This window comes from Etheostoma cragini, chromosome 3, assembly GCF_013103735.1.
Source record: "Etheostoma cragini isolate CJK2018 chromosome 3, CSU_Ecrag_1.0, whole genome shotgun sequence".
Taxonomy (NCBI): Eukaryota; Metazoa; Chordata; class Actinopteri; order Perciformes; family Percidae; genus Etheostoma; species Etheostoma cragini.
Genome location: NC_048409.1, coordinates 16,917,493 through 16,931,697, shown reverse-complemented (window position 1 = coordinate 16,931,697; position 14,205 = coordinate 16,917,493). Strand labels below are relative to the sequence as shown.

Sequence of the window (14,205 nt, the reverse complement as noted above, 5' to 3'; positions counted from 1 at the left end):
GAGGTGAAGTGGCCTCTCTCCAGCCACCAAGTTTTTTTTATATACTATACTATGACGTTTTCATGCCTTTTCTCTGACACTATACCATGACGTTTTCTAAAATACTATACTTTGCTTTTTTATTGCTTTCATTCAACAGACTATACTATGCCTTTTTTTAATATACTTTACTATGACTTTTAAAGATTTTTTCTATATACTATACTATAACTTTTTTAAGACTTTTTCCGACATTCTATACCATGACTTTTAAAGATTTTTCCCCCCCAAATACTATACTGTAACCTTTTAAAAACTTTTTCCACATACTATACTATGCCGTTTTTCAACCTACTATAACTTTTTTATGACTTTTTTCTAAACAGTATACTATGACTTTTTTATGCCTTTTTTCAACATACTATACTATGCTTTTTAATGACTTTTTTGCATTCTATACTGTAACTTTTAAAAGACTTTTTTGACATCCTATGACTTTTTTTGACATACTGTAATATGACGTTTTTCAGACATACTGTACTATGACTTTTTAAGCCTTTTGTGGACAAACTATACTGTGACTATTTTTTCAACATACTATACTATGACTTTTTTCTGACATACTATACTATAATTTTTTTAAGACTTTGTCAACTTACTATACCATGACGTTTTTTACATACTATACTGTGAGTTTTTAAAGATTTTTTTGACTTACTATAGTATGACTTTTTAAACTTTTTTTGTCTTTCGTAATGTATACCATAAATACAACGCTAAACCAGTGCATTTAAGCTTAAGAAATAGCTCAGTGAGATAAGCTGCCGAACTATGAAGATTTGAGGTTGAGGGTTCAATACATACATACATAATATAACTTTATGACTCTTTCCGACATACTATAATGTAACTTTTTAAAGACATTTTCGACTTCACTTACTTTGCCTTTTTAGGACTTTTTTCAACATACTATACTGCGACTTTTTTTTTAGACCTTTTTCAACATACTTTACTATAACTTTTTACGTCTTCAGTAATGTGAACAATAAATACACAGCGGAACCCATGCATTATGCGCTAAAGAAATAGCTCAGTGAGATAAGCTGCTGGAAATAAAATGAAAATTGGAGGTTACCAGGCTATACAGTGACTTTTTTCCTAAATACTATATTGTAACTTTTTCAACATACTATACTATTACTTTTTGTGACTTTTTTGACATTCTATACTATGAAATTTTTGTCTTCCGTAGTGTGAACAATAAGTACAATACTGAACCAATGCATTATGAGCTTCACAAATAGCTCAGTGAGATAAGCTTCTGGAGATTTTATGAAGATTAGAGGTTGAGGGACATTCAACATACTGTATTTTTTTCAACATACTACTATGGATTTTCATGACTTATTTGACATACTATACTATGAATTTGTACTTTTAGGTCATCAGTAATGTAAACAATAAGTACACCGCCGAACAACTGCATTATGTGGTTCAGAAATAGCTCAGTAAGATAAGCTGCTAGAGATAGAATAAAGATAGGAGGTTAAAGGTTCAACTCTTCGACATACTATAATAAGACTTTTTTTTCAACATGCTTTACTATAACTTTTAAAACTTTTCTGACATACTATACTGTGACTCTTTTCCCCGACATACTGTACTATGAATTTTTAAACACTTTTTTCAAAATAATATACCATGACTCTTTATGACTCGTTTTAGACATACTATACTGTAACTTTTTTAGGACTATTTCAACTTTCTATACTTTGCCTTTTATGACTTTTTTTTTACATTCTATACTGTGACTTTTTCGACATACTATACTGTGACTTTGATTGACATACTATACTTTAACTTTTTTTGTCTTCCGTGATGTGAACAATAAATACAACGCTAAACTACTGCATTATGAGCTTCAGAAATAGCTCAGTGAGCTAAAATGCTAGACAGTGAAGAATTGGGAATAAGGGTTCAACTCAAAATGTACTATGGCTTGTTTCTGATATACTAAGACTTTTCTCTAAATATTATACTCAGACATTTTTGATGACTTTTTTTCAACATTCTATACTATGACTATTTTCTACATACTATAATATGATTTTTTTATGACGTTTTTTTGACATAATCTACTATGAACTTTATTAGATCTTTTTCAACATACTTTCCTGTGACTTTTTACGTCTTCCGTAATATGAACAATAAGTACAGTGCCAAACCAGTGCATTAAGAGCTTAACAAATAGCTTGGTAATAAGCTGCTGGAGATAAAATGAAGATTGGAGGTTGAGGGATCAACTCTTCAACATAATCTGACTTTTTCAACATACTAAACTATGATTTTTTTCGAACATACTATACTATGGTGTTTTTTGATATACTATACTATGACTTTTTTGGCATACTATACTATAATGTTTTTATGAGTTTTTTTGACATACTATACTATGACTTTTTCTTACTTTAATTTGACAGACTACACTATACCTTTTTTTTCTTCGATATACTGTAATTTACTATGACTTTTTAAAGAGTTTTTTCAAAATACTTTTTTGACATACACACACAAAAAAGTAATGCTTTTTTATTACTTTTATTCGAAAGACTACACTATGCCTTTTTTTATATACTTTACCATGACTTTTTAAAGAGTTTTTCAACATACCATACTATGACTTTTTTCCAACATACTATACTATTACCTTTGTATGCCTTTTTTTTGACATACTATACAATGCTGTTTTGAAAATACTTTACTATGACTTTTTGTATCCCTTATTTTCACTATACTATCCTATACTATGACTTCTTCAGGCCTTCTTTTCGACATACTAAACTATGAATTTTTTCGACATACTTTACTATGCCGTTTTTTGACATACAATACTATGAGTTTTTTTACATACTATACTATGACGTTTTTATGCCTTTTCTTCGACATACTATACTATGCCTTTTTTATATACTTTACTATGACTTTTTAAAGAGTTTTTCAACATACCACACTATGACTTTTTTCCAACATACTATACTATGTCGTTTTTGATGTACTATACTATGACATTTTTATGCCTTTTCTTCGACATACTATACTATGCTTTTTTTCTATATACTTTACTATGACTTTTTTAACTTTCATTTGGCAGAATATACTATGCCTTTTTTTTATATACTTTACTATGACTTTTTAAAAGAGTTTTTTGACATACTTTACTATACTATGACTTTTTTCAGACATACTGTAGTATGACTTTTAAAGATTTTTTCAATATACTGTATTGTGACTTTTTTTGACATACTTTAGAAATAGCTCAGTGAGATAAGCTGCTAAACAATGAAGATTTGAGGATGAGGATTCAATCCTAAACATAATGACTTTTTTCACGTACTGTACTATGACTTTTTGACATATTATACTATGCTTTTTTATTACTTTTATTTGACAGACTACACTATGCACATTTTTTTATATACTTTACCATGACTTTTTAAAGAGTTTTTCAACATACCATACTATGACATATAACAGTGTCATGAAAAAGTTACAGTATAGTATGTCACAAAAGGTCATAAAAAGCCACAGTACAGTTTCTAAAAAAAAAAAGTCATAGTATATCATAAAAAAATCAATAAAGTCATAGTATAGTGGGTCATAAAAGGTCATAGCATAGTATGTCATAAAAAAGTGATAGTATAGTATGTCATTAAAATGTCATGTCATGAAAAAAATCATAGTATAGCATGTCATATAACTTAATAGTATAGTATGTCATCCAAATGTTAAAAAGTCAGTGTAGTGATTCATAAAAAAGTCATAGTATTGTGTGTCATAAAAATGTCATAACAAATCATAGTAGGTCATAAAATGTTATAAAAATGTCAGTATAGTATGTCATACAACTGTTAAAAAGTCAGTATAGTAATTCATAAAAAGGTCATAGTATTGTGTGTCATAAAAATGTCATAAAAAGTCATAGTAGTATTATGAAATGTTATAAAAATGTCAGTATAGTATGTTACAGTATATCATAAAAAGTCATAGTATCTATAGTCAAAAACATCAACAAAAAACACTGTGAACACAGTTTGAACCTCTGTGTACTTACCTTGCCTGTGTGTTTGCCGGGGCAGGGGCGCTGTGAGGCTGCAGGGCGACACGTTGTGGCCCTGTCCCAAGCTCCTGAGCTGTATTCCTCGAGGGGACACGCTGGGGCATGTCAGGGGGAAAGCACAGGTCAAAGGCCGCTGAGGTTGAGCTGGGGTTTTCACCTAGGGCACAGAGGGACAGAAGGAGAGGGATTATGATTTACATCAGGACTAAAGAGTTTAAGCAAGTTAAGTAACTTTGACAGAATTACTGTACACATTTAACACATGGCTACTCTGGCAGCTTTTAGTTGGCTCTGTGAAAAACAGCAACAACGTTCATCCAACATTTTGTATTTCATCATCACACGAAGATTGAACTAATGTTGTTTTATCTTATTAGCCTGGCTCCACCCTCCTACATACTTTGGCTCAATTTTCATTTTCCCTCAGTACTATGTCTGGGTTTGGGGTATATTCAATATAGTCTTCAATGTAGTACATTTTCAAATCTTAACCGTTTGATCAGCAAACAAAGGGAATGGCTGAGAACGCAGATGTTGAGGTTGTTCGTTCATTTTTGTTTAGTTTAGTAGTTCTGTAATGGCAGCGGAGAAAGATGCGAGCAAAGCCATTCGGTCTGTTGTGGCATCGCTGTTGAATATCCAGAAGTTAAAGCCCCAGCAAGAACAACCTTTGCTGAGTTTTGATGGTGGCCATGTAGTTGTGTCCCTCCTCGGGGGGGTTTGGGAAAAACTTGATTTTCCAGCTTGCTCCGTTAATGGTGAAGGAGTTAGCTAAGGCGAACACTAGCAATGCTAAGCCGACGTTGCAACCAAACGTTAGCGATTGGTTATGGCAGATCCAAAGTGGCTCTGGGCAGATCTAATAGTTTTAAACTTCAACAGAGTACCACTTGTCAATGGAGAGTGTCTAGAGTCTCTGTACAAGTGAAATGTGTCTGGTAGCACCAGGCTATTATCTTAAGGGGCTAGTCTGTTAAAAGCTTCATTTCTTTATTCTGAGCTATTGAATGATGTAACCCTGATAGTCTACACTGATTATTCTGTGGTGTGAACAGGCTAAAGAATCCTTGCTCCTTGGCTAAGATATATTTGTAGCTGTTTAATTATGTTGAGCTTCCCCTCAAAATCAAATTATTATTATTTTACTTATTATTCCCTTGATTCCTTGGATCCTGGCAATCTACACGTTAAACATTTTTTGTTCAACCAATAACATTTTGCACATTTGATGGTGTATTTTTATACACTTACCTGAAAGAGAACCTTGTTGCCATCCAGGTCTTCTGTCTGCCACCGTGTGGTGCTGATAGGGGTACAGGGGTTGGGCAACAGAGGGACTAGCTGGCCGATTTCTTCCACACTAAACTGCAGCACGGCAGAGCTGCATGCCTCCACTCTAACCCCCGGTGACAACTGTTTCAAAGCCAGCTGCAGACACAGCCCGGGCTCTGTATGAAAAACAAGTTGTGTCACTTCCCGGCCTATTTGCTTTCCTTCTTATAATAATAAAAAAACTAAGCCTTAAAGCCTGACATGAATGCTTTAAAGGTCCCATGGCATGAAAATTTCACTCTATGAGGTTTTTTTACTTTGATATGCGTTCCCCAAGCCTGCCTATGGTCCCTCAGTGGCTAGAAATGGGGATAGGTGTAAACCGAGCCTTGTGTATCCTGCTCTGCCTTTGAGAAAGCTCAGATGGGCCGATCTGGAATCTTGCCCCTTTTGAGGTCATAAGGGGCAAGGTTACCTCCTCGTTCTCTGCTTTGCCTGCCCAGAGAATTTGGCCCACCCATGAGATAGAGACACCATGGCTTTCAAACGAGCAAAGTGGCAGTTGGTCGAGGCCACCCCCCACCTCTCCTCCTCAAAAATGGCTCAGTAATGGCACATACTATGGAAAGGTTATTGAGGGACTGGCTCTGGTGGCTGTGATTCTACACCAAGGCTGAATTTTGAGAAATAGCCTTCAGATATGGTATTTGGGGACCACAAAGGCTATATAAAGCATCCAAAGAGCACCATGACATGGGCCCTTTAATTGTTAGTGCTTTAGAATATAAATACTATGAAAACCAAAGGGCAACGGGACATACCTGTGTGGAGAGTGAACCAGCAGAAGCCAGTCTTCTGCTCCTCTGCCTGTCGCTGCAGCACTGTCTCATAGAGCCGCACAGCATCCTCATAGTTGTCATATCCACTGTAAAGTGTCACACGTAGAATTTCACCTCCACAGTGGACTGGTCGAACCCCCCACACAGGCATACCTGCACCCAAACTATAGAAGTCTCTGCTGGGCAGGAGGTAGGGCTGCAGCATGGCATTGGCGGGGGAGCTGCTGGAGGTAATGTGGATCCCTCCAGTTTGGCTTCCGCAGGTCTCAGTGTGGTGGTACTGCCAGGGTGGATGCTGAAAGAAGTCCAGCACTTTGAGGATTCGCTCCTCTCCATAGGCCTCATGGAGGAAGAAGGTGATGGCCAGAGATGGGTAGCCTGAAACATTTTTGGAAATAGATTTATTCTCAATAAACCTTAAATAAAAAAAGATGTAGTTTGCATCAAAGTCAGCTCGTTGTGGGATGACACGTTTACTCCATACACAGAGACAGGTAAAATGTAGTAATCAATTAAAAGCACATTTTAGTTTTTTTTGTTTTTTACATGAAAATGCTTTAAATTTCTGTAAACATGTTTTATTCTCACAAAAAAAATACGTTTTCCTCTTTTGGAGGTTAATACAACAGAATGTGCAATGAGGTTGTACAGGCACAACATAGTGTTGCATCCCTGCCAATTAAATACCTGAGAACCTATCACTATCTTAGATGTAAGTATGATAAATACAAGACCACAGAGTAAGGATCCTTACCTGCCACAGGACAGAGGTGGTTGTAACTTCTAAATGGAGAGGCCCTCTCTGACACATGGAAGATGTGTAAGCTTGGACAGAGCCAACGGATGAGGCGATCCAGGGTGTGCTGCAGCAGTAGTGAGTCTCCAGGGTTGGCCAGCAGATGCAAGTTCATTAGCAGGAGCTGCTGCTGCCGCTGCTGCCTGACCCGACTGGTCATATGCTCAACTAGGGTTACACACACACACACAAACACACACACTAAATTTACAGTTTTACTGTTGGTACAGCCTGTACAAGTACTGGAGTGCCTCTTTAACTTCTGCATCAGTTAAGGAATACTTACTGCCAGATGATGACATCCTGTTGCAGTCAGATCTGAATAAGACACAATTAGCACATGAGTGATTCATTCTCAAACACTTTTTGGAGTTTACATTGGCTGGAGGAAAGACAAATATCTGTCTCCATCGTGTGGTGGCTGGCTTGGAAACAACCGTAGACAGTTATGCCCCTTCGGTCACCATGACAACACATTATTTGTTGTTAGCTAACATAAGCGTAAACAGCCAATTTATGAGAAAATACATTGAAGAGTAGCTACAACCGTTTAAAACACTTATAGTAAAGATCTAAGAAGTTAAAATAACAGTTAAGTGTCTGGTTTGAAATGTTAGCCACGTTCAGGATTCACTGTCTTGGTCTAAACGAATTTCCATTGTGGTTTCAATGGCTTATGGGCTAGCTAACGTTAGCCCCGTTAGCTAACGCTGACACAAGTTGACTCACTCGCCAGTTTCAGCTCCGGAGTCCACGTTTTCATCGTCGGCTCTCTTTAACACCGCCACTCGACTTCTTTCACATTTAGTCGAGCCATCTGCACAGAAAGCTTGAAGGGCGTTTACAACTGTCCGGGCTGAGAGTGAAAAGCATCCTTATCACAGACTGCAACAAAAAAAAGGGGGTCTCTTTGGCTGGGACGCTGACGTCACCGGGCAACGATACTCCGTTATGTTACAATACAGAACAGGCTCTGGCTATTTTGAAGGAAAAAAAACTCAAACTGGATGTGCCCTAGATTACGTTTGGCATGCTGGACTAAGTTTAGGTAGCTACTGAGGCTAAAGTCTTGGCGAAAGGGACCCACAGAAGTTGTGCTGCTTTCAATCAAAATCCGCCTATAATACCATGGAGCAGATGGCATGCGTCTAACCAACAATATGAGAAGACAAAGGAGACAGTCCAGACGGGCTGGTAGATTTAGAAGTGCAGGGGACGTATGAAGGGGAGGCTCTAAACCCTGAACATTAAAGACGTTGTTTTGTTAATACCTTGTTAAGAGCATTAAACTCGCTTTTGCAACACGCCGCGGGTTTTGACTAGATCTGTGAAAGACATGTCAATTTATGTCAGTCTTGGTTATAACGTTACCTAGCAAAAACTAATGCAGTCCAATAAAATACGTCTTAAAGCATGGAAACTCAAAGTGTTCAATATTAAACAAATTAACACATGATACAAATAGGTAGATGTGCAATTTAACCATCACTGTGAAATAATGCTGTGTTTAAAACCAGCTTATTAGGCTACCATGTAGGCGGAGCAGCTGAGCTGCGTGGACCATATTGTTGTTGTTTTTTTGCCAGTAGGCTATTCTTCTTCCTAAGAAATTCATGTTATCTTGCAAGAAAACTCAACACAAATTGCACCCGTCCAGACATCCGTCCTTTGCAAAATCTAATCAATGCAGGTTATGTGCTAGTCCTGGTGGTGGCGCTACAACAGACAATAAACTTTATAATTCATAACAATTCAACCATGTGCTACAGTGTCGCAATTTAACTCAAAATGTCGGACTTGACGGATTAGGCAAAATTTCAGAAATGTACCTCAAAAATAAATTAAAAGAAAATGCCTTGTGTCTTAAACTTACACAAGTTTTCTGAATTTTCTAGCGAGAGATGACTTTTTGACAGTAGCCTAGTTTAAAACCCTGCATTGTCATGCATTCCTTCCACTTGTCTACTCAATGCCCCGAGCCAGTTTTGTCATCAACCAGACAATAGCTCCCCGAGAGCAGCACCTGCCAATATGGCGTCAAATGTTTTGAGTCAGGCTTCGAGCCCCTGGTGTTAGATTATCATACATGTATATCGTGGACCTGGAGATCTCCACCTCACACTGGTCCACCAGCGTAGCACCTTCTCCAAGAGGCTTCGACAGCTTCGAAGAAATCATTCCTGCCTCCATTAAACTGTACAACAATTCAGAGATGTGTGAGAGAAATATTTCATTACCTCACACATTGCAATATTGCACTGTGATGCTACTTGCACTCTGGCCACATCATATTTTCTATCTAACGTTATACATATTTTATTTTGTGATATACATACTTGGTATGTAGGTTGTACATTGTCTTCTACACTTGTGTATATAGCCTACATGTACATTCTTGTTCATCCATCTAAGTATATTTTCCAGTAGTTGCTCAGGCTTTTTTGGTTAATTTTTGCTATCTTATTTTATTTCATCCTTTTATTGATTTTTTTTTTAAATCTCATTTATAATTTCTAGTATACTTCTTGTATTTTTGGTTTATGTGTGAGTAAGTATGTGTGTCCTTGTAATTTGCTCCTCGCTGCTTTTAACAAAGTAATTTTCAGATTTGGGATTAGTGAGGTCCATCTATCTATCTATCTGTACAGTGACGGTTAAAAGTATTTGATCCCCTGCTGATTTTGCACGTTTGCCCACTGATAAAGAAATGATCAGTCTATAATCTAAAAGGTAGATTTATTTGAGTGAGAGTAACAGTGAGAGACAAAATAAGAAAATCCAGAAAAATGCATGTCAAAAATGTTGACATGACAAAATTGATATGCATATATATGAAGGAAATAATTATATGATCCCCTCTCAATTAGAGATATTTTCGGCTCCCAGGTGTCTTTTATACAGGTTACGAGCCGAGATTAGGAGCACACTCTTCAAGGGAGAGCTCCTAATCTCAGTTTGTTACCTGTATAAAAGAAACTTGTCCACAGACGTCTCCACCATGGGCAAGACCAAAGAGCTCTCCAAAGATGTCGGGGACAAGATTGTAGACCTAAAACAGTCTGGGATGGGCAACAAGACCATTGCAGATCAGCTTGGTGAGAAGGTGACAACAGTTGGTGCGATTGGTGGTCACAAATGGAAGAAATACAAAAGAACGGTCAATCTCCCTCGGCCTGGGGCTCCATGCAAGATCTCACCTCGTGGAGTTGCAATGATCATGAGAACAGTGAGGAATCAGCCCAGAACTACATGGGAGGATTTGGTCAATGATCTCAAAGCAGCTGGGACCATAGTCCCCAAGAAAACAGTTGGTAACACACTACGCTGCAAAGGACTGAGATCTTGCAGCGCAGGCAAGGTCCCCCTGCTTAAGAAAGCACACGTGCATACTGCACCAGTGACCATACTGCAGTAGAGCCCATCATTAGGTTGGTGCATATGAATGAGAGTCTGTGTGTTAACTTCCTCAACTAAACTTGGTGGGATTAGAGTGTTTGAGGCAGCACTGTCTTATCAATTTACATAGCATGAGTTTGTAAGATGGAAATTCTACCACTGTGGGGCTTGTGTTGTTGGGAAAAGTGATGTCATAATATATTATGATATAAAATACTGGAAACACCTCCCAGTGTAACACAATGAATTGACAGCAACACAAACTATAGCCCTCAAAGTGACCAGACAGTTTGCTCTACAGCTCTCAGTTTCAACATTTTAAGCAAGTTTGTTTTCTTGAAAAGAAAAAAAAGTGGCACTTCCATCTCAAAATACTGTCGTAAACAATGTACAGTGGCCAACAAAGTTCCGCCTGTGAACAATAAGCTAAGCTTTAATCATGGTTAGAAACTAGAGTACTTCTGAGGTTGGCCAAGGCCTTTGCATGAAAGATGTAAAAGAAAAAAACTCATCCCTTCATTTGTTTTTTTTATTCTACATTTAATATGATGAAAACAAGGCCCTGTACAATCCACCTTTGCAGTGAGTACAATAATATTTTACATTTGTACACATTAGAACATGGCGCTAGACTGGTTCCACCCATTTGAAAATGCAGTTGAGAATGAAAAAAAAGAATTCTGCTTTGAAAGCTGCACCACAAGGAACCTTCCATTCGGAGAGGAGATCATTTTTTTGGCTGATCATACAGCAGGCGTGAAGTGAAATATGATATGAATATAATATTGTAAATGGCATTAAATATTTCAGGTATGTGAGGTGCACTTAATTCATTTCAGACATTAAAAACAACCTCAAAAACAGACATATTTTCAACATAAATTAAGCACTCTTCATCTTTTCCCCAGTACTGTCTTTTACTGCTGTTGTAAACCAGGTCTGTACCAGTTAACACTTTGTCCTCTTCTTTAAATTTAAAATCCTCTGAGAGGAAAAGGCCAAACATGTCTGCCAACCTGTACAGCCATCAATGTGCTACAAAAAACAAACAGAACACATTGACATCAACATTTAAAACAGGGGAGTGAATTCAAATGTTTTCTTGGTCTCCGAGTAGCCGCACGTTTGCTTTAACATGTTTACGCTCGTTCTCAACAGCACGTAGTTAATTTGCAAACAGGCTCTCCCAATTCTTTCCAAAGGCCACAAGAAACATGATTTTGTACAAAACTAGATCCCCTTCTTTCATTTCTCTCAGCAGAAGAAATCTAACATAGCTAGAAAACTTCTCCATCTTTTGCATTATTTTTCTTTTTACACATTTTTATGGAAGAAAATGTAAGCTTCCCAGTGTTTCCCAGAATCAATGATGAAAGCACTTCCAAGTTCATTGAAACGCAATGCAGTCCAAAAAAAACAAGGCTCTGTTTCACTCAACTCGATGTTAGCTTTCATTGAATTCATTGTTTTATGCTACGTAAGTGTACACTTTGCGGTCTTCCGGTGTTCGTGCCAAATATTCCCTCTCAATGAGTCCTTCAATGCGCTTCTTAATGACTACAGGACTAGGGAGGAATCGTGCTCGTAACTGCTGCGTCACCTGCGAAGACACCAAAAACAGTAACAACATCAGCACATCCTACTTTTGACAACATTATCATCATTATTATTAATACTCTTGTTTTATTACCATTCCTTATATTATAAGTAGGACAACATTTCTGTGCTGAGGACTACTTCTTTTACATCATACAGTTCATCACGAGCAGCCTCACTAAAGGGAATAAAATGTACAAGTAGAAATATGCTAATGTTGGTGCTAATGAAACCATTTCAGCTGACTGACCTCTGCTACTAGAACATTGTGCTGCATCTTCTTTCTGGACTTCATAATGCGAACGATGGCTGCTTCGATCTCATGCTTTCTGTCGTCGTCCACTTTCTGTCGCGTCTCCTTCCTCTCCGGGTCTGACTCCCCTTGTTTCGCAGCCACTAGGTGGTGTACAACAAAGGAAATAGATTATATATATAAAAAAAAAGAAAAATAGTAAAGTGTGGCTGAAGGTATCTATGTTGTTTTCCCAAATAAGTGCTTACAATGATTTGACTGTGATGAGACGACAGGTACTTTTTAACTTGTTTTACACATGTACACATGTGGTACATGGGGCTTATGCATTTCATTGTTTACTGAATGCCATGACATTAGAATATGACATTACATCAAAATATCGTACAACCTAATATCTTTCCTTCTCTTTAAGGCTGAATTACAGTTTAGGGCTGCAATTTCATGAACTGTTTCATATCTTCAGAAAGTACAAGACAACTTTCAACAATCCATCAGAAATTCAAAATACGTTACTGTGCAGGTGTTAAGAAGACTCAATGATTTTGTTTACCTGTCTGGATCTTGACACGGTGGAGTTTGGAGGTAAACTGATCATTGACTGTAAACACATGGCCATTCTCGATCTCCTTGGACTTGGGCTCCTTGGTGAGAACTCTCTGAGTGGGCTTCCCACAGGCCAGAGACTGCAGCGCTCGCACCAGCTCCCGCTCTGGAATGTCTGTCTCCTGCTGGATCTCCTACAGGGTGAAAAGATCATGTTCGGGATCACAATAAAACAATAAGCAAGTTGTAACAGAGAATAGCAAGAATCTAAAACTGCCTTTTTCCTGAAATTGTATTGGTTCAATAGACAGGTTGTTTGTCTTTCGTTTTTGTCAAACTTGGGGAATAAGCGGCTCTCACACATACAATTACCTGAAATCATCTAGACATTACCCAGTGAAGCTGCATGCGAGCATGCAATTGTCCAAATCGGTCGGATTGTACATCAAACAGTGTTTACCCTGCCAGTTTAGTACAAAGTCTTTGTAATATCTGAGAATGTTTAAAAATGTACAGCAAGCCAGTACACTTGATTATGACAAACAAGATTCAGGAACTTCTATTGGTAAGGCTTACGCCAAAATCAAATTCGAAGAACGGCAAGCGACTTGGTTGTTGAGGATGTATAATGACTCCATGGTGGAGTGTAATTTGCTTAATGGTCCGTCTGCTGCCTAATTTACCCAAATGCCAGCCCTCGTTTAAATCCAATAGAGTATTTCCAGTAAGATAGTACGCATCTGTTACAGACAATCTCCTGTTATGTGATACATGTGTGCAAGGTAAACTCCGGACAATGTTGGTACCCGATTCCTCAGACATAAGTCGGAGTTCATATACAGTGAGGAAAATAAGTATTTGAACACCATGCTATTTTGCAAGTTCTCCCACTTAGAAATCATGGTCTGAAATTGTCATCGTGGGTGGATGTCCACTGTGAGTGACATAATCTAAAATAATCCAGAAATCACATGTATGATTTATTAACTATTTATTTGTTTGATTCAGCTGCAAATAAGTATTTAAACACCTGTCTATCAGCTATAATTCTAAACCCTCAAAGACCTGCTACGGGGAAATTGCCAAGCAGCTTGTTGGAGCAATCATTAGAAAATTGAAGACGCTAAACATGACTGTCAATCTCCCTCGGACTGGGGCTCAATGTCTCTCAATGATCCTAAGAAAGATGAGAAATCAGCCCAGAACTACACGGGAGGAGCTGGTCAATGACCTGAAAAGAGCTGGGAGCACCGTTTCCAAGGTTACTGTTTGTAATACACTAAGACGTCATGGTTTGAAATCATGCACTGAAGGTTCCCCTGCTTAAACCAGCACATGTCAAGGCCCGTCTTAAGTTTGCCAATGACCATTTGGACGATCCAGAGGAGTCATGGGAGAAAATCATGTGGTC

At 37.8% G+C, this 14,205-nt stretch overlaps 2 protein-coding genes across 3 annotated transcripts in view; both read right to left on the bottom strand.

Annotated features, from left to right (window-relative positions):
- The window catches only part of LOC117942346 (protein FAM124B), a 12,396-nt gene extending 3,829 nt beyond the window's left edge, over positions 1-8,567 (bottom strand). The window contains exons 1-7 of the mRNA XM_034867760.1: positions 8,534-8,567; positions 7,733-7,877; positions 7,290-7,321; positions 6,962-7,171; positions 6,190-6,585; positions 5,348-5,544; positions 4,091-4,253 (exon numbers count right to left, since the gene is read on the bottom strand). Coding sequence (XP_034723651.1) covers positions 4,091-4,253; positions 5,348-5,544; positions 6,190-6,585; positions 6,962-7,171; positions 7,290-7,321; positions 7,733-7,877; positions 8,534-8,567 — 1,177 coding nt within the window. The remainder of the gene's footprint in view (positions 1-4,090; positions 4,254-5,347; positions 5,545-6,189; positions 6,586-6,961; positions 7,172-7,289; positions 7,322-7,732; positions 7,878-8,533) is intronic.
- Positions 8,568-11,346: 2,779 nt separating this feature from the next.
- The window catches only part of cul3b (cullin 3b), a 15,538-nt gene continuing 12,679 nt past the window's right edge, over positions 11,347-14,205 (bottom strand). For both annotated transcript variants that reach the window (XM_034867322.1, XM_034867323.1), the window contains exons 14-16: positions 12,802-12,988; positions 12,246-12,391; positions 11,347-11,999 (exon numbers count right to left, since the gene is read on the bottom strand). In XM_034867322.1, the coding sequence (XP_034723213.1) occupies positions 11,868-11,999; positions 12,246-12,391; positions 12,802-12,988 (465 nt within the window). In that variant the 3' untranslated portion in view covers positions 11,347-11,867. The remainder of the gene's footprint in view (positions 12,000-12,245; positions 12,392-12,801; positions 12,989-14,205) is intronic.